Source organism: Filicampus tigris, chromosome 2 (genome assembly GCF_054856515.1).
Source record: "Filicampus tigris isolate MCC_2025a chromosome 2, RoL_Ftig_1.0, whole genome shotgun sequence".
Taxonomy (NCBI): domain Eukaryota; kingdom Metazoa; phylum Chordata; class Actinopteri; order Syngnathiformes; family Syngnathidae; genus Filicampus; species Filicampus tigris.
This window is the reverse complement of record NC_141218.1, coordinates 5,428,109-5,453,004: the sequence shown is the minus strand read 5'-3', so window position 1 is coordinate 5,453,004 and position 24,896 is coordinate 5,428,109. Positions and strand designations below refer to the sequence as shown.

The following is a 24,896-nucleotide window of genomic DNA, read 5'->3' as shown; positions in this document are numbered from 1 at the left end:
TTTCTTAAGATTTCAATAACACTAGTCAATAAATTATTACGTTTTTTTAAAAAATCTGAGATGCAAGTAAACTTTTCTAGATGATCTCTTTTTTACGCTGATAACATAACTAATATAATACGTAATATAGTAATATTTAATATTTACGAATTAAGGGTTAGGTTCAGCAACAGGTAGATTTTTTTTCTATAACGTCACAGCTATAAATTACAATGCATGGTAAAATCCGTATTGCGCAAGCTTCTATAGGTCAAACTTAAAAATAAAAATATCAGAAACCTGAACCACAGGGAAAAAGGGAATAGATATTTTGAATATCAGCATCAGAAATTTAGTTTAGGGACACAAAGTGAACTGATTAGAGTCAATTTAGCTTATTGCTAACCAATATGCAAAACAGCATTTACATGCTAATGGTTAGCATCAATAGTTGACGTTTTAGAAGCAACACATTTGAACACAAACGATAATATAACACTATTTTGATTGATAATATAACATTGCTCAGTCATAGTCTTGATCCTCTGTAAAAAACGATCACCACAACATTGTACTGAGTCACTCGCAGCAGTTGTAGTAGAAGATTCTTCTTCGCTTATGTCTGCATGACTGTAATACACTGTAGTGCCTCCTGTTGGCCAAGGCGGCCACAGCACACTGGACTGGATTGCAACATTCAATTTTAATGCACAAGCTGTTTATTTAACATCTGTTATTCTCTGTTTTTCTTATGTACCATATTATAGTGCTATTTTTGTTATTTGGGGGGGAAAGGCTGGAACGGATGAATGGCTGTTCCATTCATTCCAGTGGGTAAAGATAAATCGTGGTATGAGTGTTTTGAATTAAACTTGTATGTCAAGGGACCACTGTACTAAAAGAATGTAGCCAAACGTTTATTCTGCGTTGAGTGCAGGAGGACGCATGCGAAGGAGGCCAGTATTGAAAGAGTGAGAGGGGCAGAGGCCTGTGAAGGATGTCGACAGAACAAAAAGGCCAAGTCGAGGAAACGTACATAAAAGAGTGTCGCAGCGAGCAGATAAACTTGCACAGTCCTGGAGCAAGGAAGCTGAGCGGCACTAATTCCAGATTCCGTGACGGCTTGGAAAACAAATAGAAGCGCGGCTATCTGTCTGCCGCTGAGAGGGGGCGGAAAGGAGATTGGATTGGAGTGTGAGAAATGTAGAAGGGGGAGGACAAAAAAGCTCAATCTACTGCTAACAAGATTGCCTGTGTGTCTGGGTGACTGCTTGGGTGGCGCGTCACACCTCTGGCTGTTCACTTATCAAAAATACAAACAGAATCTCTCACTATGTCTTGAAGCAGCGGCGGTAGAACAGATGTTCTCTGATCTTTGCTCCCGATCAACCTGCTGCCCGAAGGGCCTGTGGTGCAAATTGAAAGGAAACAAAAACAGAGCACAGTTTCGAATGAAATGTTGCAAGGAAATATTTCAATATTGTGACCGGACAAAAGGGTTGTAAGGTTTCCCCCGGTGCTGGCAAAGTTAGCGTTGCTTAGTGTCACTTTTGTCCCGTACTCTTCTCAGTTAATAGACTATCACTTGTCTGCTTTTTCCCTCACTTTTCGCGGGTGAGCTGACAACGACACCTGCGCATAATAGCTAAGTTAAAGGTTTTCTTTTTAGCTTAATATGGCTTATTTTAACCAGAGTCCAATATCGTATTGTAGCCAAAGGTACAATTCTGGTGGATTAATACGCCTTGAAACCGAAACCAAGTTGCCATGACTACCCTTCTTCTTCTTCTTCACATTTTTTTCTAATGCATGCGAAGAAGTCATATTCATATCACTCATATTAAGTAGCAACTGGGAGCATGACTTGAAGACCTAAACATGAACTTGACTGCAAACTCAATGTGACCTTCTTTATTATTATTATTTGATGTTTTCTATAAGCCTGCAGCATGTTGATTCAATGCTGAGCGGTGATTGATGTTTGACCTGTACAATGTCCAACCAAAAAAAAAAAGAAAAGGCACCCGCTGGCGACTGTTGTTTCAAGGCATTGACTCGCTTGACGGCCTTTGTCTGTGCATGGCGGTAAATTTGAAGTGCCACTGTGGAATTTCGTCCCGGCATACCGTCGCCTGATGACTTTGCCCGAATGCTCGCGCTCGCTGTGATCTCAGTGGGGGACAGAAAAAACAGTCTCACGTGTGCCCGACGTGTTGGAATCGGGCGTCTGTCTCCGTCTTTGCCAGAGCCTCCTTTTGCCCCCTTTGCCCTGCAGCAGAAAGACGGAAAGTGCGTTTATTTCTGCAATATCAGCAAAATAAATAAATGCTGTTTACCTTTCTCAAATCATCAGAAAAATATACACATTTTCTGAGCATTTTACCTACCTACCTTCACCTTCCAGGTGTCGTCAGTGTGTCATAACACCGAGTAAGTAATGTGCCAGGCAAACAATTGTTTCACAATTGTTTTGCCAATGTAGAGAGGAAGGAATGCGTGATTTAATTCTGACTGACAAAGCAGGAATGTTTCCACTTGCAAAAAATGTTTGCAGGGCGAGAGCTGCCACGTGCGCGTCATTTTGAATGCGTTTTTTCGTTTGTTTGTTTTTTAACAGATGTCATGTGACTGTGAGAGGTTGATAGGCATGAGGGCAAAGCTGAAATGAGCTTCCTGCAAGCGGGCGCAAACAGCTTTATCACCATAATTGTCCCACTTAAATCGTTACATAATCGGCAGGTTGCCAGCAAGCAAGAAACTGACCAAGTGAAGCCTCGGTCCCTTTGTCCAGAGGAATAGTGGAGACAAAGATGAATATTAAGATGTGTCAAAATACACTAGTGTGTTGATATCAGCAACAATACAGAATTGTTGTGCTGTACGGTCAGATCCGTAAATATTGGGACATGGACACAATTGTCCTCTTTTTGGTTCTGAACACCACCACATTGGATTTGGAAAGAAACAATGTATTTCGACAGTGAAGGAATGAAAACACTTTGTAAATTTTCCTCCCCAAAAGTCCCAAAAATAATGGGACAAATGAACAATCATAAATGAAACTTCATTGTCCATCTGCACTTTGAAGATTGTCCAAAGAGTTCTGAAGCATTTGACTCAATGTGAGAAGATAATCAGTTTGCCCCCCCCCCCACTCCCAAAAAAAGAATTCATCTTTCTGCTGCTTTTATTTCTCAATTATCATACATTATCAATAAATCCAAATTGGCAGCCATACATGCCCGCCTGACCATAGAACAGCTGAGCAGCCAATTGTCCCATTACATTTGCCACCTTCAAAAGTGGGAGGCACAAATGTAAACTGTTGTCATTCCAATACCGGCATTCACGTGATTTGATGTAAATATCCTCAAATTAAAACTGAAAGTCTGCAGTTAAAGCTTTCTTTCTTTCTTTCCTATTTCATCTTTCCATCTTTGTTTTCATTTCCCATACATTGTGGTGGTGTTTAGAGCCAAAAAGATGACAATTGTGTCCATGTCGCAATATTTACGGATATGACTGCGTTAGCGACCGTTATCATGAGTTTTAGGATGAAGTACTCTAAAAAAAAAAAAATCCACTGTCTCTATATCAGTTGTATCGTGATATTAAATCAATGTAACGTGTTCTTGATTTCCACCATATTAACATGGGTGACATTTAGTACTTGGCCCATGCACGTAAATAAGCCCAGAATGGTCTTTTCCTTTAGCTCGGGGCTAATATAAAACTTTTATAATGCACACTGGCTTCATGTAATTGCAAGTCTTCTGCAAAAGTGAGTGCAAAACATGTTAATTAGCAGCAAAAGCCTGGCAGCTGGCAACCCATAAATTTATTTGGCCAATGAGTCTTTTTGCACAACAGTTGAAGTATTTATTGCTTTTTACCCCGATGCCAGCGAATGCGCTAGCTCGGTAATGAATAATACTTACTCGCTGGCCGTTAGTATTGCAACACTTGCTCGCTTGTAATTGCTGTGGCTAATCTGTGGCGACTTTTATTTGCGGGAGGAATATTTTCCCGACAACCACACTTAGCTTTCACACAGGCGCTTTACACAGCACGTGCAAATGGGCGACGTACTGTACACAGTCATGTGACACTGAAAGAGCGCCAGCCAGTCATGGGAAAATCAGTGTTTTTGTTATGTATGCAAATTCCAATTATTTGATGCAACCATGCGGTATTCTTTCACCGACATGCCCCACACCTTTGAGTTGAGCTTGTCTTCTATATCTGTATTTTCCATTAATTGTCTGGTTTTATGGACGTCTTCAAGCGTATGACACAAGCAGCGCACAGATGTATTTTTGTCGTAAATCCTGGTTTCATGTCATCATACTCAGCCGCTCCCTTTTCCTGGAACTAATCGATTTCTGGTTTCCTGCGCCTCACTGGTTGGACTCTCCAAATGCATGACCACTGCTTCTTTTGCTGGCCCTGCAGAGTAGAGGTAGGGACACTGAGGGGAAAATTATTTCCTCTTATAGAGTGGAAAGGGTAGGGATGTTTTTTTTGGGGGGGGGGGTTTTCACGTTAACATCGCATGCCAGATTTGTTAGGTTAGGCTACACTGAAGGTTGTTGCTGTGCCCCGGTGTGTTTTGCTCCTGGACCCTTAGTGAACCCGCATGCCCCAGTTATCTGGATGACGCAAGAGAATCAGGGCAGATCCAGCACTTGTGTCTCATCAGTTTCAGGCACACCCAGCTGTTGTCATAATTCTCCCCATTTGAAAGGCCTTCTGTGCTTCTGTCTTCTTGGACTGTCCATGTCACTGGACAGGAACAGGGTTGATCTTTCTTTCGATGGAATGGGTTCCACCCTCGGCTAAAACTGCTCTCATAAACCATGAGCACGATGAAGTGAAAAGCAAAACCGTAAAACATAAACGCAGTGGCCGCTTTGGCACCCACAATCAGCTCTAAAGGAATTACACTCTCCAAAACATACTGTCCAACCACACCTAATAAAAATAAATCCAGACCATGGTAGGAGCTAACAGGGTTACCTTGTCAGAGCTTTTAGTGTCATTGGTTGGGACTTCTGCCTCTTTTTGGTCTCTAACCTTCCTCCGTCCGGTCCCTAAGCAAAGTTTTCAAAGAAGTCCCACGAGACCAGTGTGTATAAACTGTGGTCATCTCCTTTACAAGTGTCCATCAACCACCTGTCTTTCAGCATCGTTGCGATTCTCTTCTTCCCGGCCGCTGAACCCATCAAGATTAAGAGTGTGCTCGGCACATGTCCACCTGCTGAAGGCATCCCGTTTACGGGACTTGGGTAGTCTCGGGGGTCCTTCTCATTCTTGGTGAGAACTTGAGAGACAGTCTCCATAGGATCTGTTGAAGGCTTGTGACTCTTTTCCTTAAATAATTTCTGGATCCATGGGGGCACTCCATCTCTCCATCTCTTCACTTGACATATAGCCTGAGGATCTTTGTGTCATGTCTGGATAGCTCCCAAAGCCACAGAATGCAATGCCATCTGTTCTACATGGCCTCATTGTAAAGCTTTTGATCGCAGAAACAATCTAGGGGCTATCAGGTTGAAACGTGAGATACCGGAGCAAGTCTGAGCTTGAATTTCTTTATGTACATTTTGAAAGCTTTTTCTGGCTGTTCTACTCACGACTACAATTACATGTTACTGACCGAAATGTCTTCGGGGATATATGGAAGATGTTATGTGTAACCATATTCATTTCCTTTTCGAATTGGTACTGTCACTATCATGCATTCCAAAACCAATTTTTTGAGGTCCAGTTTTTTTTAGGGGCAACTTCCCCTGGATGTTTTGAGATATGTTCAATCAAGATCATTCCGCTGACCCCCTGAGATGCTCAGCTTGCCTTGTTGTGCCTTGGTTTAAAAATTCAGATCTGTTTTCTGTAGAGCTTAAGCGCTCAAGACTCTCATTGGTTAGCCATTTAGTGAGTTTAACCTGTTTGTTTTTTGTTTTTTTTTTGAAAGGGGAAGGACAGGGCTAGGACAGAAGCCAGGGATTCTTCAGCACGCTTGTTCTGTAGCTATGCCCAATGTTGCCAAACTCTGCTCCCCACTGAGATGACCCTGGGCATGCGCTCCAGCTGTACAAACACAGCCTTATTGCTGAACACACTCTCATGTTTAAGCTGAGCCAAATCCAATTATTTAGCTAGCCTTGAGACTCACCCTGCCCCCTTCTTTTGTAATATATATATATATATATATATATATATATATATATATATATATTTTATAATATTTCAGTAGCATCTAATTCAACCATGTTCAGAACATGAGCTCCTCTGCCAGGCTAAACAAGCCTGACAAATATGCACCACTATTTTGTTTTACGTCTTTCTTGTGGTTGTTCCAGCTTGTCCCAACCTTTTAGGTTTTGCTCAACTCTAGCTTGACACTTTTTATCCAGTATGTTTTAAAAGAGAAATGCCAAAGTTGACAGGGAGGGGATGCAAAGACTCACATGATCACCAGTCAACATTAGCAGCCGGCTCCTGAGAATCCTGCCCATATGAACAGAGGCGTCCAGACACTTTTATTACCTTCGTTCACCTTGCCTGCTGACTTTTTAAGATGAACTTTTGTGATATTTTGAAACTGCGATATATCACCCTCTGGACCCCTCACCTTACAGGCTGGCTGTGCTCCAGATGTCAATGGGTATAATTCATGCACAAGCTTCATGTTGCCAGCCGACGCACAAGAATGACAGGGAAATTTGAAGGATTAGTCAACGTACTGGCAATCTTTCATTATCACTGTCGACGACACTGAGGTTCCAGACACATCTTTTCGGAATGTCTTTGAACTCAACCTTCTTTAACGTCTTCTTGAAAGCCGGTCAGCATTTTTTTTCCTGCACTCCCATGTTTTTTGGTTACCTTTCAATGATGTGGTCTGAGCTAATTGTACCTTGTGGGAGTCACATTGACAATGGTCGGACCAATTTGTGCGTCACACTACTAGACTGATGACAAAAACCCCAACTGTCTGTGATCTCCATTTTGAGACCGTGTTCTTATGCTTGAGTATCAACTCCCGAGTAATAATGCCTTTTCTCATCAGAAGAACAGCAGCTGGATGCAGGTGTTAGGTTAAGCTAAAGACAGAGGCCCAGCTGAAATGGTAGGAGGTTCTGAGCACATTAAGGAAGGTTTGTTATTGACTTTTAATAAATAGCACACAAATGCTTTCCCGCTACAGGCATGGCAGCATTCCCGACGATGTTATAGAAGATGATTTCCACCAATTAAGGAATGTTGTACGCTATGTTGGTAAGTTTGCTCCACAATTGTGGCTAGGCAGTGACCGCAGACAGCGCTCTGTAGTTGAGCATGGCAAATGTTGCTGCTGGCAAAAGAAGTTCAGGAAAACTCAGCAGAACAAACGTCTTGGCCCCAACGCACTTGTACGGGAATCTTCACAGATTGCATTTTATACTTAATGGTTCTTGCTTTACAGCACTGAGGTTTCATTTCCTTCATTGAATGTGGTCATGATTTGGGCCAAATGCTTCGCCAGTTTTGTTCTTTGTGTATTTCAATGAAAACAGCTATTACAGCATTGGTCTTCTGGGAGGTCTGGCCTGGGCAGCTTGCTTGTGTTTTAAAAGTAAAAGGGGTTCGAGTTTGGGGAACTGCCACCGTTGAGTCTACAGAGGCTTGCACTGTGATGGCACATTGTTACGAGCAAAATAGATGGAATTAAATCGATTGACCAGAAGTGAGTGTGTTCTCATTTGCGGCTTCAGTCAGAGGAATAGTTTCTCTCACAGGCTGTTACTGTTACAGCTGAGCGATAAGACAACTGAAAAATGCCTCATTCAAGGCAACGCTTTTTTTTCTTTCTTTTTTTTTTCAAGAGGAATTTTATTAGCGTTATCTCTCAGGTCAGTATGAACTTGCGTAGCAACTCCTACTTACAGTATGTCTTGATGTGCTCAGACATGGTGATCTTGATTCGATTGAAACCTGATTTCTACGCACTGTACTCAAGTGTAACACTTTCAAGTGGTGGACCTCACATGTTGTCATCAATCATCCTGTGACAGTCACCTTTTTGCGCACGCAAGCAAAGCGTGAACTCGTTATCCTTGGACGTTGCGGAACATTGTGCCACCCAACTGTCAATCTGAATCCCTCGACGATGCGATATGATGAGGGCGGACAGATGTTTCGGCTTTGCATACGCCCGGTGTGTGGTTATGAATAAAACTCTGAATTTGAATCTGCTGCTGTTTTCTTGTGTTGTGGTTTTCTTGGGCTGCAATCCCATCCATCCATCTCTATCGCTGCTGTGTGGTCTTGTGCTAAATGGCTTCTCACCGCACCTCGCTTCATTACTTCTTATAGCCAGTGATTATGGTTATTCATTGCAGCCACAACCAGACTAATAAGTCAATTGCACCTATTCAAGAGAGAACTGCAGCACAGAGTTTTTCTCATTTGCCGGCGTTTGGGCGTGTGAATGTTTCCAACGATAATGTGATGGAATGGTCTGAATAGCATAAAAACGCTTTGTTTCACACTTGATTTTATCAACGGCTCGTAATCTACATCAATGCATCTCCTTGGTTAACAATCGGGATTTTGAAATGACTTTAAATACTAGGAATAAATGTTTGTAGTTATGACTAAATCTTAGTACCGAAGGAAAAAGTGATTCTTCCCGTTGCGCATTAAGGAATAGCGCCTGAGTTTCAGATCTCATCACTGTCACAGTCGAGTTCTGATGCAAATTTTAACAAGTGTCTAGGTTGGCACCTGAAATCAATTCTGAAAATCATCATGGTAAATTTGCCAGCCCGGGGAACCTCACCCCAGCCTTTCATCTCTGTGAAAACCTCCTTGACCAGTTCAAAACACCAAGTTGCCCATCTCTAAACACAACAAGTGCAACTTAATGCTTTATTTTAATTGAAATGATTTGGACCATGGTGGTCGACTGGTTAGCACGTCCGCCTCACAGTTCAGAGGTCGTGGGTTCGATCCCGGCTCCGGCCTCCCTGTGTGGAGTTTGCATGTTCTCCCCGTGCCTGCGTGGGTTTTCTCCGGGCACTCCGGTTTCCTCCCACAATCCAAAAACATGCATGGTTAGTTGATTGGATACTCTAAATTGCCCCTAGGTGTGGTTGTGAGTGCGGATGTTTGTCTCTGTGTGCCCTGCGATTGGCTGGCAACCAGTTCAGGGTGTCCCCCGCCTACTGCCCAAAGACAGCTGGGATAGGCTCCAGCACGCCCCGCGACCCTTGTGAGGAGAAGCGGTACAGATAATGGATGGATGGATGGATGATTTGGACCATTTATTGCTCAGTGCGTAGGAACAGACGCGTTGCAAGTTGTTGCATCATCGGAGCGAACTGGCTCAATCTGATTTTGATTGAATTGGATCTCCGTGGCTCAAATCTCCACAGACTCCTTTATCTCTGCCCTCCTATTTTCAAATGAATTACATTTTGAACTTAGCGCTGCTTGGCGTGAAGCTAAATGATGGATTCGTCTATCTGCTTTTGGACCCAAGGACAGAGGAGATCTCAGCCGAGGAGCGAAAAGACGGATGATTTGGGGGAAACAAACTCAGGATTGTCCACCCTCGCTTGCTTGAGTTTCACATCCTTACATAATCTCCCGCCTGCGTTACATGCTGCAATCCACTAAATGCAGGGCCAAGGCCATCAATCACGGGTAGAGTCAGTAGTCAGGAAAACAAGTGGCTTTTTTTTTTTTTTTTTTTCCATTTTTAAGTGGGTGTCATGGAGGATGCATTTTGTGTGGATGTCATAGCAAAAGTCCAACTGAAGCCTTCCAGCTGCCTCTTTTTTGAAGCACTCATCCTCGGGAGAACATCAACAAAGCCAAGCCAATGCAAATGACCGAAAGAAATACAATCAGCATCTGTGAATTTACCCTCTTTAATAACCCTGTAACATTAGTCGCTCCAAGTGTTGCTCCCGCCTTTGTATCGACCTTCTTTCAGGAAACGACAAGCGACGATGCCTTCGCTGACATCACCGTGGGAACCAATGTGGGCCTGTCATGACTTCCTCCCGCTGATACGCACTTCAAGCACCAAAGGGCCAAAGGTGTCAATTTCCTCTGTGACACATGAAAGCCCACTGAACCCTTCCAGGGGCCACTGTAGCTGTGCACATAGTTGCTTTCCGATTGGGCGGTTACGAACTTTGCTGGTGTTTTGTGAGCTGTCAAAGAGCTCTTTTGAGAGCCTCATTAAAAACCTCCACATTAAATGTAGAACCTGCTATTACCAAGTGGGACAACCACACAGTGTCTGGTGCAGAGATGAATGTAACTGTTAAATCTCTGTTGGTCATGTGACATTTTCCCTCGCTCCGTAATGGCTTCTAAAAGCCTCCAGTGGTGGATTTCACAGGTCTTTGTGTTTGTATTGTCCCACCACATAATCAGCTCGTAGAAGCTCAGCCATTGTGGCCACACACGTGGTCGGCAGGTGGGCTAAACCTCGAAGGAATGATGCGATTTGCTTGTGTTACACTCTTTGGTCAAATGTTCACGTTGCACTCACTTTTTGTCAGGTCTGGCTTGATGAACCATGATTTATAGCGAGGCGAGGACACAGCCGGTATGAACATTATAGTATTCGCTGCCTGTTTGTATTACAGGCCGATAGTTTTACGATCCCAAACGCCAGCAGATAGTTGAAGAGAAATGGCTGCCGACAACTATCATAAAAAAAAGATGGATGCTGTAACATTCGTAAGATGAGTTATCCAGTTGACTTTTACCCCCTGCACACAAACCTTTACACTAATCGGCGTTGTTTTGGCTGTTTGAGGCCTACAGCTGCTGCAACAATTACCACTTAGTTGCCTGGGTCTTCATTTGAGTTCATCTCAAAGGCTTTTGATCGGGTTGAAAAATGAATGGATAGTCACAGTCATTCTCGAGCCGCCGCCGCCGCCGCAAAGTTGGACGCATCGAACGGTCTTTATAAAGATTCCGTGTTCGGCAGACGGACGACACTCAAGAGACAGAGAAGTTGAAAGAAATCTGGCGGATGGGCTTTGAGACATTCAAAAAGGATTTTGAAGAAGATTTGTAAGATAATTAAACAATCCATCAGGAAGCGGAGAACGTGATGAAAGTGCTGCTTTGGTTTCTCAGGTCTCCTGTGTGAAAAGGGAAAATTGTAACCAGGAGGGATCTTTGGCAAGGCAAGCCAAAACTATGTCATGGCCTTTATTACTCGTATCTGTCGCGAGAGTAGCCACAAGCAACTCGAAGCACTTCTTAATCCCAGGGTTTCATCATATGAGTGGAAAAATCTCACATTTGGACAAGGTCTGGATATGGCAAAAGTCCTCCGATACGAGAGAAAAAGGTTCCTTTTATTTCCTCTGATTACATGAGCGGTGAGGGAGAGGAAAAGAAGGCCACAATGTTTCCTCTTCCAAGATGTGTTAAGTGAATGCCTGCATAAATCCTTTGAACGTGGATTAGCAAAAATATCTTTTCCTCTTCGGTTTCATTCAAACAGGAGCCAGTCTTAAAAAAAGGCCCGTCCTTATTCAAACGTTGGACGTGAACTTAATCAAAGGCAGACCTGCCTGTAACACAAGTCCAGGTTTTTGGTCTTTGCTAGCATGGTCAGAGTTGTTTGCTTTTTTTTCTCCTGGAAGCAGGCATAATGTCAATTACATAACATATGGCCGCTGTTGATTCATGCAAGACGCAGCGTGACCCCAAATTCACTTCCTCTTTGGTTCAGTGCACGAGACTTTGAAATCATCGATCTGACCTCAGAGGTTAATGAGTCGTTGACCTCGTTGTCTGCTTTACTTTCTTCACTTGCCCTTTGTCACACCGACACAAACGTTTTAGTCCACGTGGATACCCGATGGAGGAATGGTTGTTTGTTAAACCTCCGGTCAGGTTTATTTGATGTTGCAGGAGCTATGACACCATACCGCCTTCCCAATGCAACCGCAGTCCGTTCTCTGACTTGAGGCATTCCAAGGGTTGTTAAGTTTGAATTGTCAGCGCTGGTGGGCAGGGACGACACGCTTCGGTGCAATGCCGCACGTTGTGGCCGAGGTCTCGTGTTGCGTCCATATTTTGATAAAGCTTTCTCATGTTGGCCATTTGTGTTCCCGGATTAAGTCCATTAAATGTGCATGGATATGTTGTGCGGGGGTCTTTAAACCACTTGAGACCGCTTGAGAAACATGCAGTTGAGCCCTGTTATTAGCTTTTCTCACATGTATAAAGTGAATTTTAGTGGTTTTCATATCTGACTGGCATGCCTCCAACGTAGAGTCATTTTGCTGGTGTCTAGAAAAAAAAAATCTGCATTCAGGGATTAATACATTACCCCAACCCGTAGACAAAATTTGATCCAACCTACTTAAAAGACGCTTTTCTCACAGAAGGCCTCACTGACACAATTTTTGCACCACTACGGAACCTCTTAGATCGAAAAAAACCCAAAAGTGTTCTAGGACAGGGTTATATTAGTTTTGGATTTTCCTTTTATTATGTTTTGTTAAGTATAATAACCTTGCTCTAGGATGATTTAGAATCATTTTTTTTCACTCAACTTTGACTAACATGAAGTTGAAAATGTATGGGTGTGCATTCCGTTATTCTTTTTATGCAGAAGGTTCACATAAACAAACAAATATTCACACTTACATTTACATCCACGGACAATTGAGTCTTCAGTGAAGCTAACATGTACAGTATGTTTTTGAAGCAAGACGAGCATGTGCTGTACCTGTGGTGGCATTAGCAGTCGATGCGACCCCAGGGGCGTTTGATCATCAAGAATCCGCGTCGTCAGCTCCGCTTGCTAGCTAACTCTAACTTGGCGAAGATAGTTGCCCCGTGTCATTGCCGGGTGTTTACGAGCCACGGAGAGCAGCTGCGGGCCCCCTGATCTGTGAATCCTTGAGAATGCGGATCCTGCTGCGTTGCTAATGGGCCCTGTCCAACATTCCTCCCGCCTGTCCCCGCCGCACGAGACGGGGTACTTGCTTATGTCCGATGACATCACATCCTTCCCACATGTCGCCTGTCAAGTAGGACTTAAATGATTGCAAGCAAAAACAAAGTTTTCCTACATTATAAATGATTCACCTGCATGGTGAAGTGGGTAATTCCGATGTTTTTGCAGTGCTTAAATTTACATTTGTCTTACATTGTGATGGTCATTTTTCTAGTTAGCCCGAGGACACTGGTGATGGAATCTCTTGTTTCCAGGTTGTTGTGCGTGCCAACAACGGAGAGGCAGTGTTCATCCGAGAGTTCACCTTAATTCGACGGGACCACTTCTCAGAGGAGCCTCTCCACGACACCAGCCAAAAACCTGAGGATCCAGTAAGCCATTTTTAATTCCACGTCAGGACCATTTGTACACACTCCTTAATAATTCCTGTGGAAATGAACGTCTGTGTCCCGTAGAAGCAAGAAACTGCCAATAAATCAAATGTGTTTACACGCGGGAGGATTCAGCTTGCTAATAATGTGAATGTCGGTTGTGTTGTGGCCGGTTTGATGTGAAACAGTACAGCGGATGCAAATACACGCCCGCAGTAATCCATTTCCACCTCGGCTAGTTGGATACAGCGAAACCCCGCTATTTGCGAGAGATAGCTACCGGCCATTTTGTCACTTTTGTCGACTGAAAATGACATCACAGACCCTCAGGGCTCAGATAACGACCAATCACGCCTCACCTGTTTTCTGATGCTGAGCTATGATTGGTCGTTATCTGAGCCCTGAGAGTGTGTGATGTCATTTCCAGTAGACAGAAGTGACAGAATGGCCACCTCCTGAGATGGCTAAAAACGGGTGGATTTTGCTGCTTATCTCATCTCGTATTCCACGAACACAATATTAATCTGAATGCTGTATTTCAAATAGTGGGCCTGCATAGAACATATTCCTAAAAAAATATGTTTGGCGTGACATCCGCTTTAAGACACAACATCTTTTACAGCTTAACAGACACCATCGCCAACTACTGGACCGGCATGGATATTTCAGTTTTTCATTCTTTTTGAAAGCCTGCGTGACTGCTGTCATCTGTACGCAATGATATATTCTGTTTTCGAGTCGGATAAACGAGTTAATATTCCGTGAAGGATGCATGTCACAGCAAAAACTTTGTGAGCTTGGAATCCGACTGCAGGAAAAGCGAATGAGTGATGTCACCAAAGACTTCTTAGACCTTGTGTGTCATGCTAACACATCTTAAGACCAGGAGGCCGCAGACTCCCTGGAGCCATATTTGTGATTCCTTTCAGCACTCACTTGGTCTCGGACTCCATGTTCCATGTTGGATCTTGCTTCAATATTGAGCTTGATTCGCAGCCAAGATAAACGCGCCTTAATTAGTGAGCGCTCCAGGAGGCCGATTCCAGCCTCCGATGGGTATTCGCTTTGACTTCTGTGAGCATGCCAGGGTCGCTTGGTGCGCATTAAGGCTGACCTCGCACGCACTCTTTACCTCGTCCCTCAGGTGGGGTACGACACGTTCGCTCTCTCCTGGTTTTCCTGGCGGCCGCATTTTGAAATACTTCAGCGGACTCAGCCGTAAATGAGCATAAAGCATATCACCACTCATAGACAAATATTCAAAGTTCATCAGGGGTCTGATGACTGAAACGTTGGCTGACTTGAATGAGTCAGAGTGAGAGGATTATGAGATAATTCCATCTTTTTCCACTTGGGGAAATTTTCCCAGACAATTTACTCCTGTTCTTCAAGTTCAAAACCAGTCAAGTAAATGCCATTGTAGGTGAACTCTGTCAAAGCCCTGTTTGTGAGATTTGAGACGTGGGAGAGGAAAACCGTCGGTGATCGAACAAAAGAGGAGTGAGGTGGTGACAGGACAAACTGTGTGGATTTCTCCACAGCCAGCTACTGTCTAGACGGCAAATGCGTTCATCCTGTAGATAGGCGACTTTGAAGTGACTCCCGAAAGGTGATCTCTCATTTAGTGTTGGCTTGTTTGGAGTCTTATTTGTTTGACACATAAGGCTTGGCTTCACACCGGTGCTGACAGAGCTGTACAGGAGCTCCGTCATGAATGTAAATCAACTCGCACAGTTGACAAAAATAACAGCTAACCTATCCAGAACGACTCAGTAACAACTCACAACTTTGTGGTCAAGACGTATTGATTGCAGGTCTGGGTCAACTGTGGGGTTATCTTTACCAAAAACGACCAGGTCAGGACGGTGAAGTGGTTGTGATGACAGTTTTTAGTCAGCAGTCATTTAAGCATGCCTTTGCACATTTTAGACAAAGGTGATTGAGTCCTCATTCCGCATGTTTTTTAAATTGCACCTCAGGGAGAAAGGGTCTGAGTTATTTTTGTATTTTTTTTTTTTTTCATTTTTATAATCCAAGACAATGCGTTGTGTTTGGGCATGTGTAGTAAAAGGGCGAGCAGCGAGTGCACTCAGTGGCCCAGCTACACATGCTGTGTTTAGTCTCTACATCAGGGATGAGCCCAGCCATTTAGCCCGTGACCACACTCTGCGTTGCCCCTTGATTAATTAAAACATAAATAAACAAACAAATAAATAAACATAAAATAAATAAATAAGTAAATAAATACTTTGCTTTTGATTAAAAATAATAATAATATATATATATATATATATATATATATATATATATATATATATATATATATATATATATATATATATATATATATTTTTTTTTTTTTTTTTTTACACACCCCAAAGCAACTATCAAAAACGCTGATAAACATGCATTATACATTTTCCAGGAAAAACAGAGGGAAACACAATCCCGAAAAAAACACAGTAAAAATCCAAAATATGAAAAAATATTGGGGGAAAAAAACGGAAAAATTCCACAAACATGTGACTCCACGGGTACCGAACTGTGAATATGCAGGGGTTGATTGTAGTTTGAAGTTGTAATATCACCAATCATCACTAGATGGGAGACTTGCCTCAGTTGGGCTATACTGTGTCTTATACTGCCCTATCCTACAATGTATGTAGGCATAATATTTTGGGTAAACTTTGGATGATATGTAGAACAAATATAGTACCTCAATAATATACAATTTTTGAATGTGAAAAAAAATGCACAAAATGCCTTCTTGCACTACATGTTGGTTTCTTGTTGAGCAGTTCTGTGCTGTCCTTGAATAGACATTTTTATACAAGAAACCTTTGCACTGGAGAAGAAATTACAGTGTGTGGTTATTTTGGTGTTTGCGTATTTGTTCTTGGGTTAGGACACTGGATCTCTTAAACATGCATGTATATTATACTTCTTTAAAATGGCATTTTTGTCATACATCTGGATATAAATCGCATGGTACCATGTAATCTCCAACCCCCCACCCCCCCAGTAACACTGAGGAAATATCCTGAACCCCTCCAACATTTATACTGCCCATCCCTGTTCTAAATGAAGGTGCACAATTAAGCACTACGTCTATCTTCATTAGGAAAGTGTGCATAATTGTTTTGGCAGGTGCTGAGAATGTTTAGCTTTAGCTTTTTCTCTCATTGTGCTCCATGCCTGCTGAGTTTGCACCTTGTCTTGCTATACATGCAACAAAACATACAAACAGTCATGCTTCTGACAATAAATAACACTTCATCCATCCGTCGGTCCAATTTCCATACTACGTATCCTCCTGATGGCTGGCAGATGAGCTGAAGCCTATCCTAGCTGACTTTGAGCAAGCATAAATCAAACTTGAATGTGGAAATGTTTGCAGGAAAGGACAGCGATTATTTGCAAAGTAAGAAATGATGCCATTGAAAGCACGGAACGCTTCTTTAGGGAATGAGCCCATATTTGCTTTCCTGACGTGTTTGCTTTGACTAACCCGTTTATATTTACAAGATGCTGTTTGGACAGAAGCTCCTGAGCAATGAATGAGGTGTCAAGCCACGTGGCATTGGCTCATGCAAGCGTTCTGTCATCCCCCGTGTGTTTGTTCCATCAACATACGCTCTCAGTCAATCCCTGGCAACCCATGCGACCACCCCCAGCTTCGTGTGGTCATGCACCATTGCACTGTGGGTACTGGAGTTACGCCGCTGAGGTACAAGACCTCACCACATAACAAATGTGGGTTTGTGTGTAGCCAGTAGTTGGCCAGCTACTGTTTCGTGCAATTTTTGCAGTTTTACTCAACGTTGCTGCCTTATTACGTACTCTGTTGCATTAATGGGCCAACGCTGTGGTGAAAAGTTGAGAACCCAAACCAGATTAGGGTTCGTCCATCAGTTCTGGACTCCTTGGTGGCACATCGGCTTCATCCTGTTCCCCGTCTTTCTCTCGCTCCTTTCCCCACACCATATCTGCACCTTTTCACCACGTCAAGTCACGTGCACATTTCCCAGGTCAAGTGATTCGTATGTAATTGTTTCCATATCAGGTCGCACCAATGTTTATACTCCACAATGTTCCGCCTGCATTTCCATAAACAGATATGCTTGTACAACTGGGGAAAGAAAAAGTCTCATCCAAGGATTCTTGGATGTCCTTGGCTGTGCCTTGGCACTGCACACTCCGATGGACTCCAAAAGGAGCTGATTGTTACTGTTAAGCCTCTCCTTGTTCAGCGTCTTGGGATGGCAAACATGTGGTCTTTAAAGGGAATTCCCCAAACACCTTGCCTGCCTTTGGACATAAGTGCTGTTTAAAAACTAGTTCCAAGCCCACCTATTGGCTGTTTATTATCTATCACCGTGTGGCACTTTAATAAACGTGAGGAAGCACAGAAAGTGCGGTGTGAGCTTCTGCATGAGTTGCTCATTGCGGGCACTTGGCTCGGACAGCCTGCTGTAATCTCCAGTGTAAGCAACAGTGTTATCCTGCCGGTAATTACCTGCCGCTGAAAGATCCCCCGCCACCCATGCGGAGCGGCGTTTAGGTTAACCACTGGGCAACATGCAACCCTAAACGTATCCATCTCTTTCTTTAATGTGGGCTCTAATGGCTCCGGTGGCTGGGATAGAAACGAGAATTAAGTGTTTTTTAAGCCCGCGAAGATGTGTCATGGTCCACTCCCTGTTAAAAAAAAAAAAAATAGGTCTCCTGTTAACTACCGGTTGCAATCAGAGGAAATACATACTATAGTACTTTGTACGCAACAATTCTAAATGGGACCTATGAACTCTGGCTGGTTGCGATTAGTCTTGTGAGCGGGAACATGACATTGCATTTGTGTAGCAATTGTTCCCGTTTGGTTCAGCCGTTCTTTGCAGATGGTTGCGTGCGGCTAACATATTGACAGAAGGTTGCGGTCTTCGCAGTGAGAGAGCGCTAGCGTCCCTGTTGTGTATTCCAAGAGTCCATCTCTTCCAGGCATTGTGAGCTCACGCATGCAAAAAGACAACTGCACAGCACCCCTGCTGAGCCACAAACGCGCACCTGCGGGTTCACACGCACACGCTATACACACACACACACACACACACACACACTTTTTAATATGCCGGAGCCCGCCGAGAAAATGTTCACAAACCACAAAATTGGAACGATAACCTTGACACACTTGCCAAGCCGAAAAGTGAACAGCGCTTGGAACACAAAGCACACCGGGTCAAAATATTTATAGAACACTGAGATAAGCCTTTGACTTAAATGAAGAATAGTTTACGCCTCTTTGTGTTGATGGTCTGCGTACTTTTGCTTTAATTTGGTTAAACGTGGCCCGTCCTGTAGACTCGATTACTGTGGATCGAACAAAAGGACGAAGGGGTTGATAGAACCAGATGGACAGACTGTCTTGAATCAGATCTGAAAGAGAATAAAGTGGATGAAAGGAACACACTAAACAGGAACATTTGGAGGAGGCTCAAACAAAAGTTCGGCCTCAAATAGGAAAAGCCGGGAAGAAGATTGTCGTCTCAACTCTTGTAAAACGTGGTTGAGTTCATGGAACCCGTTTAAGGGGGAACTAGGGTAAGGGGTCTCGTCTTCAGATGGATGGACTTGCGAGGTGTATCAGTGTGTGTTTATGGAAGAAGTCAAGAGGTAGAAATGATTTTTTTCTTTAGGGGATATGCATCCTGTTGCAACATGTGTTTTCCCAACTTTCCAACTATTAGTTCCATCCCCAAATCACAATATGAGGCGACCCAGCGGAGTACTGAAGCCTCCAAATTTATTGGCCATTGCACACAATGAGGGTCTCCTCCACGAAAACGTTCTGTTGTGAAGGCGCATGTGCCTGCGATTTACGATCTGGAATGGAACTATATCTGATCGGATTCTCAGCCATCAATCTATTGATCAGCGTGATTGTGCCAAAATCAGGCAAGTTATCGTCCCCCACACCCCACTCCTCACATTCTTTGCAATAATTGCGATAAGGAATAAGCAAGGGTTTGTTTGGACTGTAAATTGTTGGGCAATTATTTGTGGCGCCTGGGGTTTTCCAGGTTGGACCACAAGCAAACCGGCAGCATTCCTCAGCAAATTCTCAGAGAGCTCACTCCGGGTAATGACGGGGGGTGAAGGGCAGCTCCTCCACACTCAGAATGGAGATGGCTCATACATGGCGTGAGGTTTATTTTAAGTGCCTGACTGAGTTCGGGTGAATTGCATGGTGCCACAAAGTAATGGACTGGCGGTTGGTCGTACTTTTGAGGGTTCTTGTAGCTTCGAATCCCTGCCACAAGGTGCCACCGACGAGCTGAATGCTTCAGCACAAACGAGGCGTCGGAGGGCCGAACAGGGGGACGCAGAATAGCCTTTAAATTAGAAATAAGTCTTGGTTCTTTCCTTGCTTTCCTTTCCTTGCTTCCTCTTGGTGTTTACTGGCCGAGCAGCCATTAAAGCTCTCACCACGGTAGCGTATTTAGACAGCTGTGAGGCTGGGGGGAAAACAGTTTGAGGGGTTTAATGCGGGATTGGGGTGCCGTTTAGTCATGCATCCACATTTCCTCTCTTTCCGTAAAGTGGACCCATTTGAACCCGCCAGAAATCTTGAAGGAAAATGAGCTTGATTATGCTGTGTAAACTGCCAAAGACATTTGGGACTTTTCTATCAACATGCTCTTTAAGTGTGACATGCTGATTGTCTTGTCATGTGACGCAAAGCGCTGACACTGTAAGCGTCAACACTGTTTCTCTAATCCTCTTTGCTGCACAGTAACACGTGGGAAGATGCGTCATTGTACAAATAAATCGTCTTGGGTGGGTAACGAGTTTGCTCAATTTCAAGCTTCGCGGGCACTTGTGGAGATCAAGGTCAAAACCACACCTTATTTACCAAACTGATTTGTCTTACTGACCCATGTTCAAGTCCAGTCCACTTTTACACCAAGAGCAACTGAGGTCAAAGCAATTTTACCCCTCGTTTCGACACGCTTCGCTCATATTTGAACTTTCCTGGAATCCGCAGAAGAGCCTTGATGTGAGAGATGGAGTAATTGTTTGATACATGCCTTGTTGAAAACTTAATTGCACATACCTCTAATTACGAATGTCTCTTCATACGAAATGTTCAAGTTACGAAACGCTCCAACAGGAAAATATTGCCTCGTGTTACAAAAGAAATTTCAAGATAAAAAAGGTAAAAGTATGGGCTGCTACTCGCAGTATGGGCTGCTAGTCGCAGCTCCGGAGTTTCCTGAACGCAACGTACTCATAGCTGCTCTGCCATTGGCTATTACCTAGCATCTTCCTGGCATCCCATTGGCTAAGAGGGACCTCTACCGTATGTGTCTATGTGTGCAGATAGACAGGTAGATAGATAGATATGTGATAGATATGTCTATGCAGCGTCCTCGTCATGAGGTGTTCCGATTAGAAACGAGGAAAAAAAAAAGGAGGACATCGTTTTTTTTGTCCATACAAACAAAACAAGTGATAATAGAAATGTATGAAAAGGGATGCGTTTGCTTGATCTCGCCAAAGAATATGACCGTAATGTATCGACAGTCGCCATGTTCTCAAATCAGTTGTTTACAAAACGCCATTCAAAAACCACTTCTGAGAGAGAACATGAACCAAAGAGGGCAAAAAGCAGTGAGGACAGCAATTAAAAGGTAAACGACCATCATGTTTATTCTTTACTCTGTTGTTTGTTTTTTACCTTATGCACAACTCTCATTTTTTGTGCAATAATCTAATTGTAACATGTATTTGTTACATGTTTTGATGCATTTTTATGCTTTATAAAACATTTAGGTCTGAATATTGGGGGGGCTTGGAACGGATTAGGGCATTTACATGGAAAACACGTCTTTACAAAATGTTCTACTTAAGAAATTTCTTCCAGAACCAATTAATTTCATAAGTAGAGATACCACTGTATATCAAAAGAATCTCAGTGAATTTATGGATTTCTCGAAAGGAGATTTGGCCCTTGAGGTTTCCTTTGATTTTTTTTTTTTTTTTCTTCTTCTCCTTTAATCGTTGCCATATTTATCGGTCAGGTACAGGTCATGACAAGGAACTCAAGTGCCTTCTCGTGCTCCTTGTTATTGCATCATTATCTAACCGAGGGGAAAATGTCAGAGAGCAGAGGACGCTCCAAAGGGTAAAGCCAAACTTTGACCACCTTTATCACATTACTATCACTTTCTCTGGATGTTCCCGAGCCAAAGACAACACATAATACATTCCCAACAATGAAAAACACATGTTACCGATGTGACTCCATTTTCAGGTTGAAAACCAAAACCGTGGCTCTGTAGAGCCTTTACAGCAGATCAGACGTCTCTTTTTGGTGGTAATAACAGCTCTGACTTACTTGAAGTGTGAATGGTTCAGCACTCTCATCAGGTATAATAAGCTGCTGAGGCAAACCAGGTGCCTCAATGCTCACTGTTGGATGCTTGTAGAACTGTTTCGTGTTGGTTAGTCCTCTGGATGCACTCACTCAACTGGGAACGGTACAAAAGGTCACTTTGGTGTCCAGTATTTAACCTTTTGGAGTTGTACCTCTTATGCACTCAAAATAGAGGCCCATCAAGACAAGCTCCGAATAAATTTCCTGCAATAATATATTCATTATTTTATCCCAATGCAGTTTGAAGTGTATCAGGAAGCCAAAACAAATGAGTTCCTCATTTAAGGTTGTGAGCCGCAACAAAACGCTGCCATTGGCTATTTAAGGTTGGTCGCTTGATTTTCTGTTCACTTTCGAGGTATTTTTACCAACGATGTCGCAATGTCGGAATGAAACAATTAAGCGCGTAGGTTGGATGCATGGTACTAGTTTGGTTTTTAACCACATGGCTTCAGTTCAATTTGATTCAGATTTAGCTTGCAAAAAATAATTTGCAGTGACCAAATTGGGATTTGGGGTCACACACTTTGCCCGTGGCTGAAGTGACCTGCGCGTTTAAAATGGAACACAACAACCGAGACGTGAAGTAAAATGTCCAGAAATCAAAATGTATGTGTTGGTCGCAAAAGGAGGAGGCCTATTGTGCGCTTTTAACCCTTCATGGATTTCTACCAACATCCTAGATTAGAAAACTTTTCAAAAGCTGCAAAGTGTATTCCAGCGAAGTCATTAATCATCAGCCTTATGCTAATCATCAAATAAAAGAATGGTAGCTAGAAACTGCGGTGGGTTCAAACAAGTAGAAAAAAAATACTTTATGAGAAGTACTTCAAAGAACTATATAAAACTGCATTTTTACCGCTCACCTTCCATCTGTCTCATGTTGGACCTGGCGCTGGGGAATTACATCTCTATTCCGATCATCGGGTTTGGACAAGTATTGGGAAATGTGGTCGCGATTCAGCTGCAGGTCGTTAAAAAAAAAAAAAAAAAAAAAAAATCAATCCTGGTAAAACATTTTAAGGCCGTCGTCCAGATCGCTGTTTTAAGAATAACTTTGATGTAAATCATGCCTGGAGCACAGAGAACTACATAAATGCACTCCCCGCGTCTTCTCGATTCCAGCAATATTAGGGTTGGCCCGGCCAAACACTGAAGCAGGTGATCTGGGGTTGCCCTGGTAACAACAAAGTCTCTTTATCAGTCGGGCCATGTATGATTCAAATACTTTTCAAGCCTTTATTTGTAGGTCTAGTGTTTCTACATTATGGTTGTATACAAGGAATTCCAAGCCCTTTTCCAAGTCTTGCGTGAGATAGCGATATACATTATTCATCTTCACGAGTCGTTTGAAGTCAAGACACCTCCAGCAACGTTGCGGTCGACGACCACTTCCAGTGGGTTGTCAATCAAGCATATTCATTTCCTTCTCTGGCAGCCGTAGTTGTCAAGCAGATGCCGCGGTTTATTTTCTGTACTTTCACGCTTGCAAATATGAGAAGGATTTCTTCTGAAAGCAAACAGCGGGGTTATGGATTAAAAGGGGTGCGCGGCTTGCGCAAAAGGTCCCTCCCCTTGGCGCCGCCGCAGCGGGGTCAAGTGGATGTCCATTTGTGGTGCGGTTGCCGTGTTTTAATGCAAGCGCAACACATCGGGCACAACTTGAGTGGGAGGTTCGTAGTTTGAGGAGAATCTTGAGTTTCTCTGATCACAGGCTGGGACTAAATTTCTAGAATCCATTATTTCTTTTTTTTTTGTTGTCGTTTCATGCCATTGCAGTAACTGGAAAGTTGCTCAGTTTATGATCCAATCCCTCTGTGCCAAGAGCTGTCCATCTAAAAGCTTGTTTTTCCTCCAGAATTGTCCGTCCACCTGGCCTGTTCCCCACCTCCACATGCACTGGGCCTAAAGTGCCAGATGTTCTGAACGGCTCTGTTGAAGTTGCTCATAGAGGACTCACAGCAAAGTTACTCCTGACGGCTTTTTGTGCGCAAACTCACAGGATATATACATGACGCTCACTCACAAGCTTCAAATATGGCTCTGCTTTTTTTTTTTTTTTTTTTCCTGTGTATTTTATGGGGGACATTGTCAATATAAACTCAGTGGGCCTGTCCAGAAGGAAGCAAAAGGGGAAGCCAGGCACGAGGGAAATGGAGATTGACATTTGAGCGTTCAGAAGAATGAAGTCAGTCAGTTAGACATCCTAATACTCGCAAACGTGTGAAGTTGCGGCTGGCCGCCAACTCCTTGTTTGAACTAGCACGCTTGACTGAAGCCCATTTATTGATTGGCTCCTGTGCCAGACTTGAGGACTACCCCCCCCCCCCACCACCACCACCACCACCACCACCCCCCTCCTCACATCGCACATACAAATATACACTCCTCCCTCCCTCCCTCCTTGCATACCCTCCCCTGAATCCAAGTTACTACTAAGGAGCGTAGAGAGAAGGCTACAGACGGACCAGACGCATAGATTGACCCACAGAGGAGCTTCGGCAGGCTTCATGAAGTCATGGAGGCTTCAACGGCTTGCAAACTGCTGGTGACGGCTGTTTTTATCCTGGTACTGTAATATCTCTCTTTTCCTCTTGTCTCTTTTCCCTTTTTTTTTTCTTTTTTTTTCACCACATCTGCATTTGCATCCTTAAATGTCACATGATGTTGTTGACTGCGCGGGCGGGCATGTGTGACTCCAGAGCGGCGCGTGGTCACGCCTTGGAGGTCCTTTCAGCTTGACTGTGGCAGCTTAAAAGTGTCCCTTCCTTTTTGAGGTGAAATAGCCCCCCCACTCCCCCTCGAGCCCCCTTTGGTTAGGATGCAGTGATGCAGAAGACAAGGGATTGAGCAGATGTGCGGCTATCAAATGTCTTGCCAACCTGACAAGGCCATCCAGCGTGCGTATTCAATAGAAGGTGTACGAGTCGGGTTTCTCTTCCCGCGTCCAGGAAAATGTCCTTACGTGCTGACAGGTGACTTGCATCGAATTTGTCCGTCAGTGAGCATCAGCGCTCGTGCTCATTTCCTCCTTTCTGCTTGATTGAGTACATGAGAAGAGAGGCCACCTCTCTGTTTTTCTCATTGACGACGCAAACGAGCCGAGTCTGTCCCGAATGTGCTCCGA

The 24,896-nt window shown here is 43.5% G+C and overlaps 1 protein-coding gene across 6 annotated transcripts in view; it reads left to right on the top strand.

Moving 5' to 3' along the window:
* adamtsl3 (ADAMTS-like 3) overlaps positions 1-24,896 on the top strand; it is a 55,660-nt gene that overhangs the window by 10,139 nt on the left and 20,625 nt on the right. For 5 of the 6 annotated variants that reach the window (XM_086023907.1, XM_086023909.1, XM_086023910.1 and 2 more), the window contains exon 2: positions 13,222-13,338. In XM_086023907.1, coding sequence (XP_085880033.1) covers positions 13,222-13,338 — 117 coding nt within the window. Of the gene's footprint in view, positions 1-13,221; positions 13,339-24,214; positions 24,339-24,896 lie in introns of those variants that run through there. The other variant, XM_086023911.1, reaches the window with a different exon arrangement.